Source organism: Furipterus horrens, unplaced genomic scaffold (assembly GCF_987537825.1).
Source record: "Furipterus horrens unplaced genomic scaffold, mFurHor1.1.pri manual_scaffold_6, whole genome shotgun sequence".
NCBI classification, from domain to species: Eukaryota; Metazoa; Chordata; class Mammalia; order Chiroptera; family Furipteridae; genus Furipterus; species Furipterus horrens.
In genome coordinates, this window is record NW_028327176.1 from 179,353,220 (window position 1) to 179,376,947 (window position 23,728).

At 36.0% G+C, this 23,728-nt stretch overlaps 1 protein-coding gene across 5 annotated transcripts in view; it reads left to right on the top strand.

The window, feature by feature from the left end:
* The window catches only part of STXBP5 (syntaxin binding protein 5), a 142,538-nt gene extending 128,911 nt beyond the window's left edge, over positions 1–13,627 (top strand). For all 5 annotated transcript variants that reach the window (XM_090279947.1, XM_090279948.1, XM_090279949.1 and 2 more), the window contains 5 exons: positions 994–1,363; positions 1,629–1,794; positions 5,552–5,663; positions 10,982–11,202; positions 13,105–13,627. In XM_090279947.1, the coding sequence (XP_090136073.1) occupies positions 994–1,363; positions 1,629–1,794; positions 5,552–5,663; positions 10,982–11,202; positions 13,105–13,146 (911 nt within the window). In that variant the 3' untranslated portion in view covers positions 13,147–13,627. The remainder of the gene's footprint in view (positions 1–993; positions 1,364–1,628; positions 1,795–5,551; positions 5,664–10,981; positions 11,203–13,104) is intronic.
* The last annotated feature ends 10,101 nt before the right edge of the window (positions 13,628–23,728 follow it).

A 23,728-nucleotide genomic window follows, 5' to 3' on the forward strand; every position in this document is an offset into this window, starting at 1 on the left:
TTGGGAACTCTTCCTCTTAGAAGTAAAAGCAAATAATATATGGAAAAATTTTTTGCAAACTATAAACTATAAAAGGATAAAGTTATTATAAAATGAAAAATCTTAAAGTAACTGTTGTAGAACACTAAATCAATTCTACACCCTCCCTTCCATTGGTTTCCAAATCCTTAATATTAATGCTGTCTTTTATCTTACTTAGAAATGAGCATAAAGCGTATTTACATTTTCAAGGATATGGGAGGAAAAGGAATTCCATTAATTAAATCAAGTAAAGAAATATCACCCCTAAGTTAAGACTATAATTTGACCAAAATGACACCTTGAATGTATTTGGCATTTACTGGTTAATAATTTTAAAGGAAATTATGATTTTTGAAGTAATGTATAGAAATATGTGGAATTTTTTGTTCTCATTGGCCCTGTAGATGACTACTGCCCATTCAAAATGCAATGTGAGCCACATATAGAATATTCAGTTTTCTAGTAGCCATATTAAGAAAGTAAGAAATAGATAAAGGTCATTTTAATGACATTTTATTTAGTCTCATATATTCAAAATATTTTCACTTCAGCATGTAATCAGTATTTTTAAATTATTGAGATATTTTTCTTTTAATTTTGTTTGTACTAAGTCTTCAAATCAGCATGTATGTTACTCTCACAACATGCCAGTTTGGACAAGGTGCATTTCACATGTCCTAAAGCCACACGTGGTGCGTCTGCTTGCTCTCGTACCCGCCGGTGGTACCTTTGCCCGGTATGAGAGAAGACATTTATCTGTTTGGTGGCACTCACCTATTTGGGGCATGTAATATTAATCTATTTCCAGATTCAAATATCTCGAGTTTGGATCCTGTCAGTAAGCCAGTATACGGTTTCAGCTTAGTATACATTCTGCATATTTTTGAGTGTCTGTTTTGTGTCAGAGATGGAATGAACATATTTACGGTATGGATTAACCTATTTGTTATCTATTAAATTTACACATTTTAGGCACTATATTGAGGTTAAAAGGGGCGATCCTGAGAATGGCATTCCTAGACACCACGGGCTGCTTAGTGCCACCTGCATATGAATCCTGGAGAGAACACAATGTTCCTGAAGAGAAAGATGAAAAGGAGAAATTGAAAAAAAGACGGCCAGTCTCTGTATCCCCTTCCTCTTCTCAGGAAATTAGTGAAAACCAGTATGCAGTGATATGTTCTGAAAAGCAAGCGAAAGTCATCTCACTGCCAACTCAGAACTGCGTTTATAAGCAGAACATTACGGAGACCTCGTTCGTTCTTCGTGGAGACATCGTAGCGTTGAATAACAGTATCTGCCTTGCCTGCTTCTGTGCCAACGGACATATTATGACTTTCAGGTAAGAGTTAGATTTTTTTTTTTTTAATACATAGCATTTTGAAAGAAATTATTTTGTTTGTTTACAGTTTTATAAACTGAGAATTCAGTTTTATTCAGTGAATAGTGAGCCAAGTATATGAGGAAAACAATCCATTTTCTAACTCCCACTCAAGTGCACTAAATCGTAAGATTCATAAGGCCCCTGCCATTTTTTCCCTCTGTAATATTTTAAGACTAAAACCTACCTTGTTTATTATTAACAAGTTTTTTTTTTTCCTCTCAAGTTTGCCAAGTTTAAGACCTCTATTGGATGTGTATTACTTGCCCCTCACAAACATGCGGATAGCCAGAACATTCTGCTTCACCAACAATGGACAAGCATTATATCTTGTTTCACCTACAGAAATCCAGAGACTCACTTACAGCCAAGAGACCTGTGAAAATCTTCAGGTAAATAACAAAAACATTACTATAGTTTCTTCAGGATTGAAATATTCTCTATAGTCCCTTATAAGGTCTGTCCAAAACCAAGTAAGTCAGAGTTCTTAGAAGAGAGAGAGAGAGAACTCTAGAGATCTGCAGAGGGTTCTCCAAGAGTCTTCAGTAAAGTAGTATTCAGCACCTGTATGTAGATAAGCTCTCTACCGAGGCAAAGAACCATCTGAAAAGAGTAGAGGAAATTGTACCCTGGTGCCAGGGCCAGGAACAATGCCTATTCCCAACACCCAGATGGAAAAATTCATAAGTATGCTAGTTTCCTGAGGCTGATGTAACAGATTGTTATAAATTTGGTGGCTGAAAATGACATACGTTTATTCTTTAAAACTTCTAGAAGCCAAAAGTGTAAAATAATTTTCACTGAGCCAAAACCAAGATCTGGGCAGAGCCACACTTCCACCAGAGGCTCAAGAGGAGAATTGTTCCTGTTTCTTCCGTCTTCTTGCTGCTGCTAGCATTCCTTGACTTGTGGTTGCATTACTTCAATCTCTGCCTCCCTGGTCACATTGCCTGCTCCTCTTCTTCATGCATCAAATCTCATTCTGCCTCTCTCTTTTCAAAGGACACTTGCAATTGGATTTAGGACTCATCCATTCAAAATAATCCAGTATAATTTCCCCATGGTAAAATACTTAATCAAATCAAATATTACAAGGTAATATTTATAGGTTCCAGAGATTAGAACCTGAATGTCTTTCTATGGCCATTATATTATTCAGCCTGCTTCAAAAGGGAATTGGGTAAACTACTCGAGTTTTGGCTGTCTAGATAGCTGGTAGTCCAGATCCTCCACTGAATGGAACAGAGGGAGAAAATCTTGCCTCTGGTAGACTACCTGCCGCAGGGTTGGCAGATAAAGCCAGGATGGTATGTGACGTAATGAGGATAGTATGTTGGCTGTGAGGACAGAGATTCTTTCTTTCTTTCTGTAAGAACGGTGTCGCTCAGATAACCATGAGGAGGCAGCGAGCAGAGAAAAGAAGTTTATTTGAGGGAATTAGCAAGCGGGGAGGAAGCTGTAGGGTGAATGGCCTGACTCCGGGGTCCTAGGGAAGGAGGGGCTGTTTTATAGGGGGAAGGAAAAAGAGACTATTGAATTCAGTCGTTATCTCACAGCTGTGAGTCTAGGGCTGATCCAGGCCAAACGGAGCTCGGGTTGATGTACCCCACTATTGTGGGAAACTCCCAGGCAGCTGCAGGTGGGCGGGGTGGGGGGGTGGCATGGGAACCAAGGCTGTCACTTTCCATTTAAAAATTTCTTGTAATGTTATGGGTTTTATCTTGTATACATAGATGGGACTAGGAGTATAAATTTATTTCCAAAATACCCACTTTTTAACAATCTCAAAAATGTGAATATTTGCATGCTTCTTAAAATTTTTGATAGGTTATTTAGGTTAACTTTATAGCTCAAGACTATATTCATGAAAAGTACATTTTTTTTTAAACGTTTTATATGGTTATATGATTGCTTGTATCTTTTCTCTGATTTTCTTGGTTTTGAGTCTCCCACTAGTAAGTTAGATCTTATTATGTTTACTTTTCCTACAACCCTTATTTGTGTGTTGCAAGCACAGCAGTTATTTCTACAATGTAAGGGAGAGTTATTCCCATGAGGTTTATGACATATGTACTCACCAACAGAAAAGTCCTGGTTCTTGAAGTTTTCTACAGAATCAATGGATATATATTAGTGGGGAAAGAAAAAATGTTTTGGTCTCTTATAGTGAGGAATAATGAACCTTAAACTGAGAAGTGCTCCAGACCTATGAAACAAATCAAGCAAGATCCAAAAAGATCAAACTTGTTTTCTAGTATCCTAGATAAAGCTCAAGATGACTTAGAGGAAGTAAAAAATATCCAGCACCCAACAAGGTAAATACCATATTGTCCGGCATCCAGCCACATTACCAGGCATGCAAAGAGACAGGAAAACATAACCATCGATGAGAAGAAGAATTAATGAATAGAAACCAAACCGGAACTGACACAGATGTTAGAATTAGCACAGAAGACCATTAAAATAGTTAAAACTGTATTAGTTACAAAAAGTTAAATGAGGACATGGAAGATATAAAAGACCAAAATTGAACAGCAAGAGATGAAAAACAGTGTTTCAGATGATTATATTAGATTGAATTACAACAGATTATACAGTGTAGAAGAAAGGATTAGGTAACTTGAAAGTATATCAATAGAAAAAACAACTGAGTATTTAAACTTGCCAAATTCATAACATTCAGACGTAGTAGAAAAGGAATTCTCATCAAATCCATTAGCTCAGCTTCCACCTTAAGAAACTGAAAATGAAGAACAAGTTAAACCCAAAGCTAGCGAGAGAAAGAAAAATAATTTTAAGTGGAATCAATGAAATTAAAAACAGGGAAAGTAGAAAAACATCAATGAAACCAAAAGCTTGATCTCTAAAACAAATAAAATTGATAAGTAAGACTGATTATGAAGTTACAAATTACCAATATCAATAATGATTGAAGTGACATTGCTATAGATTCTACAAATATTAAAGTGGAAAAGGAAATATTATCACCAACTTTATACCAATAAAGTAAAAAACTAGATATTAATTGCAAATGGACAAATTTCTTATGAGACACAAGTTACCAAAGCTCACTAAGAAAAAGTAGATAACCTCTGGAGTGCTATATTTATTGGAGTAATAGAATGTGAGGTTAGAAACCATGGACAAAGAATATCTCAGGCCCAGATGACTTCACTAGTGAATTCTATAAACATTTTAGGAAGAAATAATGCCAGTTCTATTCTTTCTGAACTTTCTTTCCCCAGCCCTCAGGAAGAAAATAAAAAATAAAAAAAATTTAGTTCCAGTGTAATAGTGTAAGTACAGCAGAACTGGTGCCAAGAACCAGTACTGTATATGTGTGATAACTATTTCTCTTCAATGGGCAGAAATACAATCCCACAACCTCACTGTACTTTTATTTTACTTCTAAATCTTTTCAAAACAGCCTTGTAAATAATGTTGCTACTATCCTTCTCTTTCCTCTCTCTGAGTTATCTACGAAGTCAATAACGTGTTAGTAACCTTTCTTATCTCCAACTCCTACCATTCCTGTGCTTGGAAGAACACTGATAGTAATTCAGAAATCTGACAATATGGAGAGAAGCCTTCCCATCTCTCGGCCATACTTCTGCAATTTCGTGTCTGTGTTGGCATAATTCTCTTCCTAGCTTATGTTTATGAAAAAATAAGTTGCTGTATCTTTCTAAATCACTGATTTTTTGACTCAACTGAAGGTGGTAATTTCAAGACTGTTTCATCATCATCACACAAGACTTTTAACTTGGTAGTAACTTTTCTTTCTAATGTAGGTGAAGCTAATTATTAATCAAGTTACCAATTCTTAATAATAAAAGTTCTGTGAAAGTTTTGTGAAGATCGGAATCTTCTTTCAGTTTAAGCAGCAATATCATCTTTGCTTGAGATCTAAGGAAAATAATCTAGCTAAAGTAGCAAGCAGCAAGTTAGCCTCAGTCGATTAGTTTTAATAACTTACTGTTGGACTAAGTCAATATATATTCGATCCGATCATTTGGAATGTGCTCTTAATTGTTTGTGAATCTCCGCAGGTGATATTACAAGCCTGAGTTAAGAGTTTGTGATGGTTTTGTGAGTCGTGGTTTAGTTTCCCTGACACTTTAACAATTCCAATGTGTTCTGATTTTGAAGGAAATGTTGGGTGAACTCTTCGCTCCTGTAGAAACACCTGAAGCACCAAACCGGGGATTCTTTAAAGGCTTATTTGGAGGTGGTGCACAATCTCTTGATAGAGAAGAACTGTGTAAGTTGATCTGCTTAATTTGGGCAATATATCTTAAAACAAACATTCAAGCCATATATGTTTTTATACATGTATATATTACTTAACCTTTTTTTCTTTGTCACAACAATTAATGTATCTATGTTTTAGCAAAATACATAAAATTATTTTCTGTGGCTTTAACCCAATTCAGGAGATTATTTTTTCCCAGGGAACCAAAATCAGAATAGCTTCAGGTAGCTAAAGTTAGTATTTACAACTTGGTATGCATAATTTAGAAAGTATCTTTATTAACTGTGATCATTATTATTTTAATTGATGACCTTAATTTTCGAAATGTATTTTATCTTACCACATCTCCAGAACTGTTCTCATTGCACTAGAAGCTTATTTAAAATAGCAAAATCTGGCTCATTTACTGCCTTCCACATAAAGGAAACAAATTAGAAATTGCTCTTTGAGTGAACTAATGAATCAACAAATGTTTGACTTATCTTTCGAGTAGTAGGAGCTATTATCTATCCTTGAATTTCTTTTCTCTTATTTTTTTCCCCTAAAATATTTTAGAATTTTATTTTTGTGGTTAATTAGAAAAGACTTTAAGAGTAAGTACCAGTAATAAGCAGTGCAGTGCAGTATAATTTTACTTTAAAAACTTACCTAGATGAATGAGGATTAGTCAGTTTTAAATCATTTTTTTAAATGAAGACTCTTCAAGTCATGGAGGACTTGGAATAACCATCTGACCAAGGATAATTATACAAATTTTAAAAATAACATTTTAAAACTTTTAGAAACACCAAAGAGTTAATAATCTAGTAAGGACAGTATCCATGGGGAAGAGTGAGAACCCAGAGTAGTGAGCTTGGCAACCTGAGGCCACTTTTACCCTAAACTATTTTGAGAATGTGAAGCAGGAGGCTGAGATACTAGACTCTGTTAGGACTAGCAAGTAACCTGTTGAATTCCAAGAAGAATATTTTGTTATAAATTCACAGCTAGATATATCATATGAAAATATGGTGTGTCAGAGACAAAGAACACCTGTAAGGTGGCTAAAGAAAAATAATAGATACCTTTGAATAAGCAGGAGACTGACTTCTCAACAGCCAATATTATTCTGTACATTGACAGGAGATAATACTTAACCTAGAATTTTATACTCAAAATATCCCTCAAGAATGAGACATTTTTAAACAAATGGACAAATAAAATAAGCCTCGCCATCACACTCAGGGGAACTCTAAAGGATGTACTTTAGAGAAAAATTAATCCTCAAAAGAATGTCAGAAATATAGGAAACATTACTTTGGAAAGAAAGTAATAAATACATAAATATAATTATATAATCTCTATACACTGTAAAGCAAAGGCTCATGGTATGTGTATACATACATATGCATATAAATAAACAATATGACCCCAAAGTTGCATAAAAGCAAGGGAGTTGGAAAGGGTAAATAAAAGGGTAAGTAGATTTCAGATGATCTGAGACCCCTAACTTTTTTTTTTGAGAGAGAGAATTGTAAAAAGTTTCCATTAGCATTAGTAAGAATGCATCTTATAATTTCCAGGAATTAAGAGAGTGGTCATCTTTAGGTGAGTTGGGTGGGGGCCATTATTCTGCCAACAATAATCTTAAAAAATACCTTAGAATAACTTTTAACAGGAAATGTACAGGACCTCCATAAGGAAATAGAGAATTATAAAACTGCCAGGAAGTGAAAGACCAGAATAAATGGAGAGAAATATCATGTTCATGCAGTAGAAGATCCAGTGGAAGACATCAGTTCTCCCCAAACTGATGTATGCATTTATACATATATATGCACACTGCACCCCACCCCACCCCGCAATTCTGTAAATGATTCTAAATTTTATATGGAAATTCAAAGGGTCTCACCACTTCTATTTAACATTGTACTAGAGGTTTTAACTGGGGCAGTTAGGCAAGAAAGGAAGAAAAGGTATGCAGATTTTCTTTTTTAAGATTTTATTTATTTATTTTTAGAGTGAGGCGAAGGGAGGGAGAAAGAGAGGGAGAGAAACATGAATGTGTGGTTTCCTCTTGCCCCCAACTGGAGACCTGGCTCGCAACCCAGGCATGTGCCCTGACTGGGAATCGAACCAGCGACCCTTTGGTTCACAGGCCAGTGCTAAATCCAGTGAGCCACACCAGCCAGGGATATGCAGATTTGAATGCAAGAAGTAGAAATATCTCTATTTGCAAATGACATATTCTTATATATAGAAAATCTTCAGGAGTACACACCAAAAAAAAAACATGTAGCTGATAAACAAGTCTAGCAATATTGCAGGATATAGATCAACCTAAATAATAAATTGCATTTGTATACACTGGCAATGAACAAACTGAAAATTAAGTTAAAACAACTCCATTTTTAATAGGATCAAAGAGATAAAATACCTAGGAATAACTTAACAAAAGAAGTGTAAAACATACACTAAAAACTTCAACACATCATTTAAAGAAATTAGACAGTAAATGGATCGACATCCTGTGTTCATGGATTAGAAGATTTAATATTGCTAAGATGCCAGTCGTTGGCGGCGGCAGCCGTCCGTCTCGAGAGACGATGGTGTAGCTTCTTAAGAGTCTATCTGCACTGCCGAGAATGGCTGTGCAGTCCGACTCGGGAGTGACACGGTATCTGTCTCCTCCCGTGTTGAATCGACATCTTGCGATGACGCTGGAGTGTCCTCTCCAGTGAAGCTGAAGCTACAGAGCCTGGGCAGGGTGATATGGAGGGTCTGCTGTTGCCCATGCAGCAGACCCCCCCCCTCTCTTCGCAGCTGAAGGGTCCAAGGGAAAGACGGAGTCTATACAGCTTGGCTTCAGGTGCGCCGCAGGAGTTGCCGGTGTTGACTACAATGTCAAACCGCCTTAGGGACTCCGGCTCCGGATTTTCTGTCGGGGTTTACTCCCTTAGCCTTTCCCCTGAAGAGGTATGCCGCAAGGCAGCGGAGGTTTTTTGGAGTCAGAGTTTTCCTTCTCTGATGTGCCCTGACTGGAAGATCGAACCAGCGACACTTAGCTCGCAGGCCGACGCTCAATCCACTGAGCCAAACCAGCCAGGGTAATAAGATGCCAGTAGTCCCCAAATTAATCTATACATTCAACATAATCCCTGTTATCAAGCAGTTGTTAAGAGTCATATGGAAATTAAACGGATCCAAATAGACACACACACAAATCTTGAAAAAGAAGCAAAAAGATGGATTTTTGATATCCAAAGCTACCACAAATCTGTAATCATCAGGATAGAGTGCTACTGGCATAGTGACAGATACAGTGACTAGTGAAATAGAATGGAGAGTCCAGAAATAAGCTCATACGTGTTTGGTCAATTGATTTTCTACAAGAATGTCATAAAATTTCAGTGGTGAAAGAATGGTCTTTTCAACAGATGGTGTTGGGGCAACTGGATACCCACATGTGAAGGAATGAAGTTGGACCCCAACCTCACACCACACACAAAAATTAACTCAGAGTGGATCAAAGACCTCAATGTAAAGAGCTAAAACTATAAAACTCTTAGAAGAAAAATATAGGTATAAGTCTTTGTGACCTTAGATTAGGTGATGGTTTCTCAGAAATGATACCTAAATCACAAGCAACTGCAGAAAAAATAAATAAGTTGAATTTCTTTAAAATTAAAAGCCGAAGAACACTATCAAGAAAGTGAAAAGGCAGCCTACAGAATGCAATACAATATTTGCAAATCATATATCTGATAAGAGTCTACTATCCAGAATATATAAGGAACTCTTACAACTCATCAATAAAAAGACAAATAGTTCACTTTTTAAGTGTGCAAAGGGATTGGATATTTTTTGCCAAGGAAATATACAGATGACCAATAAACATGAAAAGCTGCTGGACATCATTTGTCATTAGGGAAATGGAAATCCAAACCACAATGAACTGCCACTTTACTAGGAAGGATGTAATCCAGAAGATGTACACTAACACATGTTCTCAGTAATGTGGAAAAATTGAAACCTTCACACATTGCTAATAAAAGTGTAAAGTGCTGTAAACTGATAAATTTTGTCAGTTCCTCAAAAAATTAAACAAAATTATCATGTGACCCAGTAATTACGCTCCTAGGTATATATGCAAGAGAACTGAATGTATGTTCACACACAAACTTGTGCAGATGTTCTTATGAGCATTATTTATAATAGCCAAAAAGAGAAAAACAACTCAAAATGTCCATCAGCTGATGAGTACCAAAAATGTCATCTAGTCATACAATGGCATATTATTCAGTCATTACAAAGGATGAAGTACTGATACATGCCATAACATAACAGCATCTTTTACGTCAAAGAAGCCAGGCTTCAAAGGCTACATACAGTATGAATCCATTTATATGAAATATTCAGAATATGAAAATAGAGGAGAGAATTGATTGCCAAAGGCTGAGAAAAGGGGGAAATGAAAATTGGTTGCTAACAAGGTTGGGCTGTTTTATTGTAGTGATGAAAATGCTCAGGAATAGATACTGATAATGGTTGCACAACCTTTTGAATAAACTAAAAGTTTGTGAATTGTTGAGCAAGTTTTATGGTATATGAACTCTATTTCTAAAGAAAGAAATTATGCTGGGGGAAGAGGAACATGGCAGCAGTCTTTAACAGAATTTGGCTTGCAGTACTTGAGCTGTTTCAGTAGTTTAGGGTCTGGATAACGAAGGGAAGGGAAGCAGTGAATACCTGAGATCTTTTGAAGGAAAAATGTGATCCATTTGGTAAGTAACAAGATGAATGGAGAGAAAGAAAGGAATGTAACTATCTAACTTTTGGAGCCTAAAATAGAATACTGAATAAATTCTTAATTTTTCTTTACTTCTAAGCTGATGTATAGTATTTTAAGTAAGACAAAACATGGAGTAAATTAAATTAAATCTCCATATTTAAATATAAATATGTATTTTAATTTAAATGTCTTTAAATTAATTTAGCTCCAATTTTTTCTACACTTACGAGCAATTTTTACTGTTAGGCAAATTGGTATCAGTATACTCATTACTCATTTCAATAAATAATTACCAGCCTCTTCTTTGCACAAGTCCTGTTGTATACAGAATATGTTCTATAATGTACATTGTGTCTTGCATGTTTGAAAAAGTATGTAAAAATTAAAACCATATGATAAAAGAAAAACATGTATTAATTATAAAGTGAAATATATAAATATTTCGGTTATATTGTCATTCAGTGTAAAAGTTATTCTCGTGCTATCAGGTAGCAGGATTTTAAATTAGTAAAATTTTCATTTTTTGAGTTACGCTTTCATTTATCAATTCATTCAGTTGGAGAATCTTCCTCAGGAAAGGCTTCAAGAAGTCTTGCACAGCACATCCCTGGCCCCGGTGGCATTGAGGGCGTGAAGGGGGCAGCATCTGGAGTCGTCGGTGAATTGGCGCGAGCCAGGCTGGCGCTTGATGAAAGAGGGCAGAAACTGGGGGACCTGGAGGAAAGGACCGCAGCCATGTTATCCAGTGCAGATTCATTTTCTAAACATGCTCATGAGGTATGTCTGTCAAACAAATATTTACTTAAACAAAAAAACCTCATTAGGATAAGTATGAAAATTATTGTGTTTATAGTTTTTTTATAACTGTGCATGAACTTTTTTTGTATTCTCTGTAAAATGCAAATTCCTGATTCTTGCCACCAGAGGGAACTATTACAAGAATGTCTCAGTAGCTTTTGGTCTTTTACTGAAGCTTATAAATCCAAGGGAACCTGCTCACCATCAGGCTTTTTCTTTGCAGCTGTTTCTTAGGGAATGCAGTAACAAAGCTCTTTCCTAAATGCCTCACAGTCTACTACCAATTACTGTGTCCCCTAGAAGGAAATAATTTCCCTCTCTTGATTCTTTAGGTAGATGTAAATAACTAAAACCCGCAAACACTGTTATTCAAATAACAATACTGTATCTGTCAGTAGACCAATTCAAACAGAGGAGTAGTAAGATGCATTTCTGCAGTGAATTCATCTTGATAAACTAGGGAATCATGGTGGAGTTTAGAAAGGGATTCTATAAAGTATGGCTTCCTAACTGGTCCTCTTACAAATATGCTTTGTAGGCCAGCATAGTACACAGAGGTCTGCCATTCCTTGATACTTTATGTTGGACTACGTCACATATTCCATTCCTAGCCTACACCTTTAGGACATTTTGAGTTTGTTGTCTGAAAAATCCGTATTAAGGTTTTGTGTTTGGATACCCAATCTACCAGCAATAGATCTCCAGTATATTTTTCAATCAAAAGTCATCTCTTTATTGCTCAAGAATGCTGACACCTGGAATGCATAAAAGAGGTAACTTAACCTGGACAATTTTTGCCAGGGCCTTAAAGAGATTCAGAGACTCTTTTGTCACTCTTGGTACTAGCCCGATGCACACCTCAAATACTGCCTAGCAGCCTTCAATTTAGGACAGGAATTTTATTGTGATCTCTAAAGCATATAACAAACACTTCAGTCAATTTCAGAATATATCCACATTCTAAATAGTTAGCTAAGAGCCCAGTCTCAGACTGCTAGCTTTTCCCTCCTACCAGATATTCTTGAGTCATATTTTAGAGTCTAAGGAAGACAGCACATTGAGTTGGTTAAGGTCATGGGTTCTTGAATCAGACAACATGGACTCAAACCGAAGTTTCACCATTGTGTTACTTTGGGTAACCCTTTCGAGCTTCAGTTCTTCAATTATAAAATGAAGAAGAAAATAATGCCTAACTCATAGAGTTGTTTTGAAAACCAAATGAAGTCATGTAGAGAAAATGCGTAATACAGTGCTAATTCAGAATAAGGGCTCCGTAAATATTAGGTGGCAGTAATAGTAGTATTTTTAACCTTTCATTTCCAAGTTCTCTAAGCATCATTTTTAGTTAAAATTAGAGAACTGACAATTACCTTATTTATAAGTTATTAGCTTAGAATGTACTTGAGCCAAAATTTAATTGCGTCATATGTCTAAGAAATGTGAAGGTCTATTAGGCTGGTTCTTTAAAAAAAAAAAAGTATTTCTTGATTTTAGAGAGGAAGGAAGGGGAAGAGAGAGAGAGAGTGAAACATTGATTTTTATATAGTTCTGTGTGTTTATACCTTCATTGGTTGATTCTTTTATGTGCCCTGACTGGGGATTGAACCCACAACTTTGGAGTATTGGGACAACGCTCTAACCAACTGAGCTACCCAGCCTGGGCCTGGGCTAGTTTTTAATAGTTATGGACTTTTTTTTTTCTGAATGAAACAGTTCTTATTGCTTTTATTATAAATTGATTTAAAGTCAACAATATAGTAACACTACAGAATGTTTCAGAATGATACAGTGTTTTAGAAAAATAGAGAAATCAGTTATAACTTACAAATATTGTTGTTCTGGCATTTTTTAAATATGCTTTTCATGTTTTCTCTCCTTTAGATGATGTTGAAATACAAGGATAAGAAGTGGTACCAGTTCTGACCCCCAGAAATCCAACTCAGTCCAACTTCAGCCAAAAGGAAAAAGAATTTTCCTTTTTCATTTCATTGATTTTACTTTAGGAAAGTTAACATTGAAGGACATTCATCACTGGATGCTGTTCTTTCCTAGCACAATCATGCACTCTTTTACCTCAGTCACGTGGCTTTACCTGAGGAGCGTTCACACACGCTCAACGTATGGCGTGTGCCAGCTCTGAGATGACAGTTTGGACACGAAGCGGGTCACACGTTACAGACGAAGAAACAAAGCGGGATGTTGAGGAGACGTGCAGGGACTATTCCTGGACCAGTCCTGTGTTAAACTTTCATATGCCGAAAGGTGTGTGCAGTCAGGTCTGCCATCAGCGTTTGACTTCTGAGGGAGGAGCAGCAAGTTCCAAGTTTCCAAGTTCCGAACTGAAATGTGATGTTTGTCTTGCTGACTGAGGCCCGAACAGCTGACTTGGACTTCTGCTACCTTACACTGGTCTTCAGTATCATTAGTGAAAAAGAAACAAACTGTGTGTTACCGTATCTTTGGACAGATAAGCTGAATGGTCGGCTTTAAATAATAAAAACATACACATCGTCGACTTGTGTATGGGCTACTCTTGGATTCTTGTTATTGTATACTTGTGTTTAGTCCATATTTTGTCAAAATCAAAACAAGGTGATACATCACTTTTCATTGAAAAGAAAAGTGTGGAGCAGGACTGAACTGCTCATCGTTCTGGGAGTTTCCATGTCATGGCTCTGCAGTGTGGGGAGTGAGGAAAACCTCCATTGTGGTGAGGAGAATACTTCAATGTCCCTTGTCTTTGTCCTCATTAATTCAGCTAAAGGTGAATTTGACCAAAATAGTTACTGGTTAAATTTGTAGAAATATTGAAATTGGCTAAGTTTTTAATTTTGCTTGAATTTTTATAAAATGTTTAACCAAATGTATCTTTGCATTATTTAATTAAAATTGCTTAAAAATTGTTTCATTATTTCGGTAAAGTGCTCAGCTCCCTTTTTCAAATGCCCTTGATTTGCTAACAGTTCCAGTACACTCAGGTGATGAGCCAATTAAATCTTAGCGCACATGCCGTCGCATGGAAAATTACAAGCATCTCTTGTCAACAGTTATCTATATAAGAGTCTAGTCTGATGACCTACAAAATATTTTCTATAGACATATACTATACATCTGTACATGTCCTTTCAAGGTTTTAAGAAGCCAAAGGAAAGGGAAGTATGTGCATTTTTGTAACTAAATTATTTCTGTATTGGAATACAATGCAAATGAGACCATCCGAGGACCATAAATGACTGGTTTCTACAGCAAACAGGAAAGAGGCAACTCAGTAGACCTTGGAAGTAGGTAATCTCGTAACGCAGGCCTCTGAGGTTGTCATTGATTGTTATTAGAGCAAAATAGAAGCATTACACTTAATGAAATTTAAATATTTTCTTCTATAAAAAGTTGTTTGAAACTGTTTTCTTTTTTTCATTGCGGTAATTATAGCACAACTTGATAGTGAACACTGGTTGTTTTTCTATTCCGTGTGATCATTAAAGTTATATTCGTGTACACCACCTTAATTTCACAGTCTGTTACGCATCTTTTCCTCCTCACTCTTTTCATTAATGAAGCCTTTTTGTTTACATTTTATAACGTGCACTATGGGATACAAAAGTTTACATGAAAATTTTCTTTAATATCATTAGAGAGGGACTAAGTATATGTGATAGAGATCATTGATAAAGCCAAAAGAAATATTTTAACAAAACAGTACTTTTCAAAAGTTTTTGAATTTGTAGAAAGTATCTATTAATGACATATTTGTTTCATTAATGTCAGTTGTATGATGAATATTCAGCCATTTACCAATGGCTTAATTTGTATTGTATATTATCTAATAAACCCATTTTTCCATATGTCACAGAATTTATTAGGCCCTTTTTTAAAGGTCCAGTTACAGAGTTGAAGTTGAAAAGCACTAAATAAACTTAGTGTATTCGTTGATGAACTCATTCATGTGGAAGGGCATATTAGCTGTAATTACTTAATTTGCTACATTGTGTTAATTGTATATCCACTTCATTTTTACTGTCAGTTTTCCTGTTGTATATAAAATGAACCGATCTTGTAATTATTTTCAAATAGAGACATAGATAGGTTTACCTGAGATGGATTTTATAAGAAAATTTTAAATCAGTATTTTGGGTTTTTCTGTTTCATTTTTAAATTAATCTACAAATTATGCACAGCACACTAGAAACTTAGGATTAGAAAGCTGGAAGTATTTTTGAAAATAGGAAATAAACTTCTCGAAGTTATACTTGATTCAGTCTGTAGATAAGAGACAGTCTGCAGGAATAACTAACCCAGGGACTTTATTGTAATTTGAGAGATAACATCTCTATTTTTTTCTTTCTAAATGCAGAAATAGTCACCAGCAGGCCAAGATTTCAGGAAAACAAACCAAAAAAAGTCAAAGTAGAAAATATTAGAAAAGTGAAAGATGATGTGTGCTTCCTCGCATTTGTCCTTAGCTCTGAAATCATTGAAGTATTCATTGATTAGCAGGTTGTGACTAGGAAGTGGTTCCTTATCTCTATCACATACCCAGTTCATTTCACTCTTCAGACTAACGTTCATACGTATTTGCTTAGAAGTTGTAATTGAAATCTTATATGCTGAGAGATTCTGTATATTAGAGCCATTTGAAGCTTTGCATCATCTTAATCCCGTTCGTTTGCATTTCAGTTGTAAAAAGCGTGTCCAGAAATGGTTGTGGATATAAAACTGAGCTATTGCTAACTTAATCTGATTTTTATACGGATGTGTAAAAATGCTGCTACTTGTCTATGTTATGTGTAGTGTGTTAGTTTAATTAAGTACAGTACTTTAAAGAAAGAAGCATTTCCTTTGCTTAGAACTTCTTAATTGTAGGCACTGCTGAAGTTTTTCCTGTAGATATTGTGAGTGTTTTAAACAAGTCTGAAAGTGTTACATACTTTTAGGTGAGGGGGGGGCAATGGGGAGACAGCTGCGGAAAGGAAAACCGTGTGAAAGACACCACGGAGTTCCAACTTTTACCCTGATTTCTAGATTCCATATCCGTTTTGCTTACGGCATTTTCTCATGTGACATTAGAAAAGCTATATCCAAAGGTAAATTTTTGTGGCAAAGATTTACTTTACATTTTAACTTTTGGGATTTTGTTTATTTGTTTTTTTCAAAATAAAGAGCACTGAACTTTAAACTTGAATTTTTTCTGCACTTTTTTAGGTAATGAAAACTTTTTATTATCATTTAATCCACATTTCTCAGTTCAAATCAAGTGACACATATGTAAAAACACCAAAATCATAAATATGCTGCTAGCTGTACCTTAAACAATTAAACTGATCATAGTTTTAAAACCTTTAATAGGTTTTTATATAGTTTTCAAGCATAAAATGTAGTAAAATCATTTGTTGTACATTTCAGTGTTCTAGGTTTAAATTACTTCAACACTTTCAGATTTGTTTTAAGATCATACAGTGACATGTTATATTTATACATACTCTAGAGAATATACTTTTAGTTTTCAAATGGAATTTTTATAAATGTACTCTTTAATTTTAAAAATGGTGAACTTGTTAAGTCAAAGTACTTAAAAAGTATGTATATTATCCATACAAAAAGTTATGTTTTACGCTTATAATAAGAAATACTGGTATCTCATATGGAGATACAATTAATTTTAAAGTATCATACATCATTCAGAAGTCTTCACACGTGACAGGAAAGATAATATTACTATGGTTTTTAAAACCCTCTATTGAGCATTTTCAAACATTAATTTTATTTTGGGGGAAAATACCCACAACAATCATTGCAAAATCTTTCTCAATAGCTGCAGCTTGCTGTTGAATGCCTACTTTACCTATTGTTTTAAAATATATATATTTAAAATAGTTTTCCAGGTATTTTCTTCTACCTTTTTTAAAAATAAATTTCCAAAAATGAAAACAGAGTTTATGTATTTTTGTCAATGAAGGTTTTTATTTTGTAGATTATAGAATTTGTTCCTTATCAGTTTGATACTTGATCAATATTCCTAGGATTTTTAATCTGTATTTAGTTTGAAAAAGAGCACTCCTCTAATGTGTCCTTTTTTCTTTTCCCATTTAGGGTCTTTGTTCTCTTGGATTGAAATTTATACCCATAATTATTTTTAATTTTAAAATGAATGTGAAGATACTATTTACAGTTTTTGTTGATTACATGTTTCATCACTCAGACCAATTCCTTGTAAAGTGGTATGGGGCTTATTTTTCCTGTGAACATTAATGATCTTACTACTGCCATAGACATTTTAAAGGTTCCACGGGCAGAAAATAGTTGTAACAACAACATGAATTAAAGGGAAAACTTTAGCTTACCTTTCTCAGCTGAATTAAATGGTTTTAATAACTTCCCGGTTATCACGGTTATAACATGGCTTTCTTCAGTTATTAATATGGTCTAAAATTATTAGACACAATCATTTACAAATTGAGTACATTTAATTTCTCTTTATTACACTCTTTTCATCAGAAAAAATCATGAATGTCAGTTTTGCCAGTGTTTTGCAATGAGGTTCATAGTTTAAGCTAAAATTTTATAATGTGTGAGATGTAAATAAATCAGTAATTTATTGTAGGCGGTTTTGCTCAGGCATTTACAATGGTCGTAGGCTAATGGCAATGGAATCCGATTTATTTGGGAGTTTCATTTTTTTAAATACTTTCGTTCTATGTTTTGTGTTGTTTAAACTTTGCTTCAACTGAAGACAGTGTAAGGGATTGACAACAGACTCATACCAATAGGAAACAATGCAAAGAGGGCAATCATGTTTTAAATTTTTTAATTACTTTTTTTGTAAATAAATGGTACTGTGATACTTTAGGTGTGACCTCCGCTTAACATGGTAGTTAGAACCAGAAAAACATTTTGCTTTCTAGTTATACTATTGGTTCATTGTAAATGCATCACCAAAAACAATATGAAAAAGAGCAAGATTACGTTTTTCTCTCGTGCAGGGGCAAGCATGCTTGGTATAGAGCTCTAGCTTGTGTGCACCTTAAACTGTACGTACAGGTAGTGTTCAGTTGCTGCACTTTATTTTTTTATATATCTTGTTCAGGCCAGTAACTATCTCAAAGGTGATTGCTGGAATATGCATTTTAAGTACGGTTAAAAAAAAAAAATCTCTGTGTACTACTTCATTTTAAAAAACATCCAAAAAAGCACTATTGCAAACACTAAAAATGTGTTTAACTTTGTAGTTATTTTCCATTCCTGTACTTTACAAACTGTCATCACAGCGAAAGGTTTAAAATTAGGTAATGAAATATTTTTGTAAATAAATACCATGAAGCTGGTATTTTAAAAATGTACTATAAATTAATGTTTCTGGAAAATGTTCATATATATGTATATGAATGTCTCTTTATGCTGAAGGGCTCTGATTGGGCAAAAATAAAATACTCTAATCTCTCCTGAAACTAAACAAGCCCTTTTTTCTGGAAGATTTGTTTTAATTTTTTTTTTCTTCTCTGAATTGTGGAAGTAACCCATTAATTTAACCTAAGCAAAGGGAAAGTCAAGTTAATTGAGTAATTCAAGTAAGCCAAGCTATATTTTTCTTAACTGTTGGGACTTTTTTGGTAAAAGTCACCTGCCCCTATATTGGGTGGGAGTCATAGGCACTAACTGTAGATGAACACTTCTCGGCTAGGCCTGGAGTGTACAAAGGTACTCCCTGGACAGCTTCGGGGATGCAGATTCAGACTAAGGGCACTGGGGGTGGGGCCTGACTCTGCATCTCAAATAAGCTCCCAGGTCATACAGGTCCTACTGGTCCCTGGAATGTACTTGGAGCAGCGAGGCCGTGGGTAACTGCTAGTTGATGCTGTCAGTGCCAGAGTTCAATCACTGGTACCGAAAATGAACATCCAATCAACGGGTCTAAAATAATGTAACTTAAAGCAGATTCTCATTGCATTTCAGAATAAAGACTATGGTAATTCTATTACTATTCAATTGAAGGTTTATTTGGTGTTGAAATCTATCTAATTATTTCCGCCCACATGGTGGCAGTCATGTGTCACCTTATCGTTAGAGCGTTTACCAAGCACTGATAGCGCCCTGAACCAAGACTGCAAATATTAATTTCCATGTTAGATGCTTTTTACCCAGAAAAGCATTGAAGTCTTAGATATGGAACAGACAATATCTTACTAAATTATTTGTTGTAAAGTGGTGTAGATTATTTGGTACAGTGACCTTGGTTTATTATCAAAAAAATTTCAGTAATTTTTCCAGAAAATATAGGCATAAAAGGATAGAAATTTAAAAACTAAAAGATTGTCAGCATGCCTCTGTAGCTTTCTAAAGAAACAATTAGGGTGTGTTCTTTGTAAATGGGACAGTTCCATCCACTGTTTTAGAGAGAAATATATTTGTCATTGTAACGTCACATCAATTGGCAAATTTTTATTTTTCCCCATCATTTAAAGAAATACAATTTGTATGTCAAAGTTTCATTTTTGTAAAATGTGGTCTTTTAAAGAAAAGACTTAGATTCTAAGTCATTTTTTTCAAATTTTGTTTGACATCAATACTGTGTATTCTGTTCACTCAGAATTTAATGGAAATATTCAAACCTTTAACTCGGATCACATTTAACTTTATACTATTTTAAAAACGAAAACCCTATAGCCTTTCATAACTGCCTTTTAAAACAAAATAAAAGTAAGACATTTAATTAATTAAAACAAAGGTGAGATAATACAGGAAATGCTACCAGCAAAGGAAAGTAAACAAGTGTGAGGATTTCATTTAAATACCAAACTCAAGTTCTTCATTTCCATGTCTGTTGCAAATTTCTGTCAGCCATGGAAGACCTAAAGTAATGCTGCTCCGCAAGGGTTCTGAGGGGCAGGGAACCAACTGTACTACTACAGACTGGGTGTCTGGGTGTCTCCTCCCAAGCGGGCGACCTCTGTGCATCTCTTCTGGGCTGACTGGGTCTCTGAATCTTCTCCGCTTTCTCATCTCTTTCCCTCTCGCCTCCCTCCATTTCAGGTCTGTCTCCATCCTTGATGTCTCGCCCTAAATCTCTTTACTCTTTAATAACGATTATTTTAACCAAGCACATTTCTTTGCAGATTGGGGGAAGGGGATACTAGAATTCTTTGTTTCTCAGGTTCCCCCTAAATATTGAGTGGATTTGTGAATTTTATGAACAGTAATGCGATCTCTACTCATTGTTGTAACCTCCAGACATTCAAGATCTCAGCAAATAAAGCAAAAACAATTTAGTACCCAGAAGGCCTGGGCTGAGCAGAGGTTTTTAGCAGTGAGAGAAGGCACTATGCTACCAGCCCCAGATCCTGCCCTAGTACCTTCACTGGGGCATTTAACCAGATGATGATTTCACTTTCAAGTTCCACGAGTCCAATGAATCATTAGCATTGTATGGGTGTAAAAATCAGACGAGCGCATTTCAGAAAACGTAACCCTTCATGTTCCCTTAACAATAATATGACAACGGATACCATTCATCTATGTAGTGGTTCTCCATTTGAGCATAGGATCTCCTGGAAACCTTGTTAAAATTCAGACGGCTGGGCCACACCGCCAGAGTTTATTAGGAAGCCTGGAGTGGGGCCCAAGAATTGGTATTTTTAACAAGTCCTGAGTTGACACCATGCTTTCAGAATCCTGATCTGGAGCGATGCCCTAGACCCAGTTTCCCCTTTATATCCCAAGTACTTTGGATGTTTTCTTTACTATTATCTAATGAAGTTTATAGATAATACATATGCCTATATGAGCAATTTTTAAAGCTTGAAATGATGTCTTAATATACCAGAGATATGAAATGAGCATGATTTATAATTGTTTAAATTATTTAAATATGTAAATTCTAAGGTCACACACTAGAACGAAAAAAAATTCACACCAATTTCCAAAACAACAGGGCGATCTCTCCTTCTGACCTCCCTCCCCTTCCAGCTAGGACTGACCTCCACCTTCTACCACATGAACCATTGGCCTAGAGTTAATAAGACCAGTATCTGCTCACATCCAGAGGGGCTGTCAAAAATATCTTCAAAAGTGATATGCCATGATGTGTATAAGAAAGCACAGAAAGGAAGTCTAGACTACTCAAAAGCATGTTTTTTTAGCACAGTTTCACTAATTCCTCTTATGTGCTCATGTTCTCTTTATGCTTTCGAACTAGTCAGAGTGGATGACCCAGTTAGCACTTGGTATATTTATGCCTGATGCTCATGAAACTTAATACCTGGTGTGGTTCTCCTAACAAACACTCCTCTTGATAAGGCAGAGCACTGCACTGCATCCATTTATAACATCCTATTGCATAGCCTTACCAAATGGTTAGGCTATTGGAAAGTTTACTCCCTGATCAAAATTCAGTGAAGAACTGTTGGTTCATTGTTGTGCATCTTTGTGGTGTGTTACTCCAGGGAGCCAATTCAGGGTGCATTTATTGCCAACTATCATCAAGATATAAGATCTTATTAAAATTAATATGTAGGGGCCTTCAAAATAGAACAACCAGAATTTCAGTGCCTGCCAGTTATTTCTAAGTAAATACATTCAGATTTATAAATGTTAATGTACTCTCTCTGGTGAAGAGAGTAGATACTTTTTGCTGTTCAGCGTGGTTTGATATATTTATCAAATTATTTATAAAATATATATAAATAAATATAAAAATTGCCTGAACTTAGGAATCCAACTCATAACCCCCATAACACTTCTCATCGCCCATTAGCTTTTGAATTTTTAATTGCTGCCCAAACATTTAGTGCGTTCTCTCCCTCCCTTCCCTCTCTGGCTCCCAGATAGGCAGTAAGAAGAACGAAGGACCTAACCTCTCCTCTTCCTGAGTTTCAGGTAAGATGCCGCCCTGTGCCACCGGGTTTCTGGACACTTGGGGAGCTCTCACGGACCATGCCATCTGGGCACCTCTGCTATCGTGCCACCGTGGTGCGGAACTCTGAACTGCAGTGGGCAATGGAACCTCACTCCTTCCTCCCCTCAGCGCTCACACTTTCAGTGAGTTCCATCACTCCTTGCAGTGAACCCCTGAAGCTGTCAGGCTCAGCTCTGTCTGTCTCTGCCCCAGCCTGTAAGATGACCCTCTAGTGTGAGCAGATAGGATAATACCATTCCATATGCACCCTGTTCAGGCCAGAACCAACACTCTTAACGATTAAACCCAAGCTGCCATTTTGCCTCAAAGCTACTGTGTATACCATGAGCTCCAAAATTCCGTTTTGGATTTCAAATGTTGGCTTGTGTTTCATTCAGCAGATCTTTACTGGGTACCAGGATGTGTCAGATTCTGTTCTGAATACTGAAAGTAGAAAAGTGAACAAGACCAAGACCCTGCCCTGGAGTCTGCATCCCGTGAAAGTAATGTCTTTCTTTTGGTCTGTTTCTTCAGGAGTAACGCTAACTTGAGGACCAGGAGGGTGAAGTGCCTTTGTTACCTGTTCAGGAAAAAACAAGGCTTTTTGTAGATGGGGTGAGGGAATACATCATGGAACACGTCAAATCATTTCCCCACCATAGGTATTTATTAGGCAGCTTCTTCCTCAACACCCACATCTAAACTGTCAGCAACAATTCACCTCATAAATGACTGTCAAATGCATCCTTTCTTGCTCTCCTGCTCAGGGACTGCCCCTGCTTCAGCACATTATTACTGGTTGAACCCCTGATTGCACCCTTGATGGCCTCCCATTTTCAGTTACCTCCCTCTCCAGTTATTTTATTCCAGCTCCAATTAAGCTGTTCTCTTTTTAAACTTTTCAAAAGCTCCCCGGATAACCTATAGTAAAGTTCAATGTATTGCTTGAACTTAATGGTCCATCTTCCACCTTCCATGATTCTGGTACCATGTACCATTTCAAACTCACTTCCCTCATCTCCCTCCTGCCCCAGCAACATGTGCTGTTGATTCTATGTGCTCTTGTTCCTGTTTGGAATAACCTCCATTGCTTTCTTAGCTGAGAAAAATCCCGCTGAAGCTTTATAGCCAAACTGAAATGTCTTTTTTTCCCTTGGAAGCGTGCCATCCCCCGAGGAGTAATTAATTGCTCTCTCCTCCCTGCTACAGCAACCATTTCCTCATACCTCTAGTTGGGTCCTCATCACAGCGGTCCAGCCAGTTGTTCACCCATCTACTTCCTCTCTAGACGGAAGAGCTCCTTGAGAAAAGAGCCTGTCCTATGCGTCTTTGTAACTTGAGTGTGTGGCATATCTGTCAAGTAGGAGATGCTAATTAACATTTGTTGCTAAACTGATAAAACTCAAGAGCTTTCATAGATATGAAAAAATGTATGTGAAAATATATGCATGTTTAAATATGTAATATATATTCATGTTTATGCATTTGTATAAATAAGTAATATATATTTTATATACATTGTGAACAAGGGAGGCCAGTTAGGAGTATAATATGTGAAATACATATTATATATTTACACATATACATAAGCTTTCATACATAGCCACAGGCACACATATT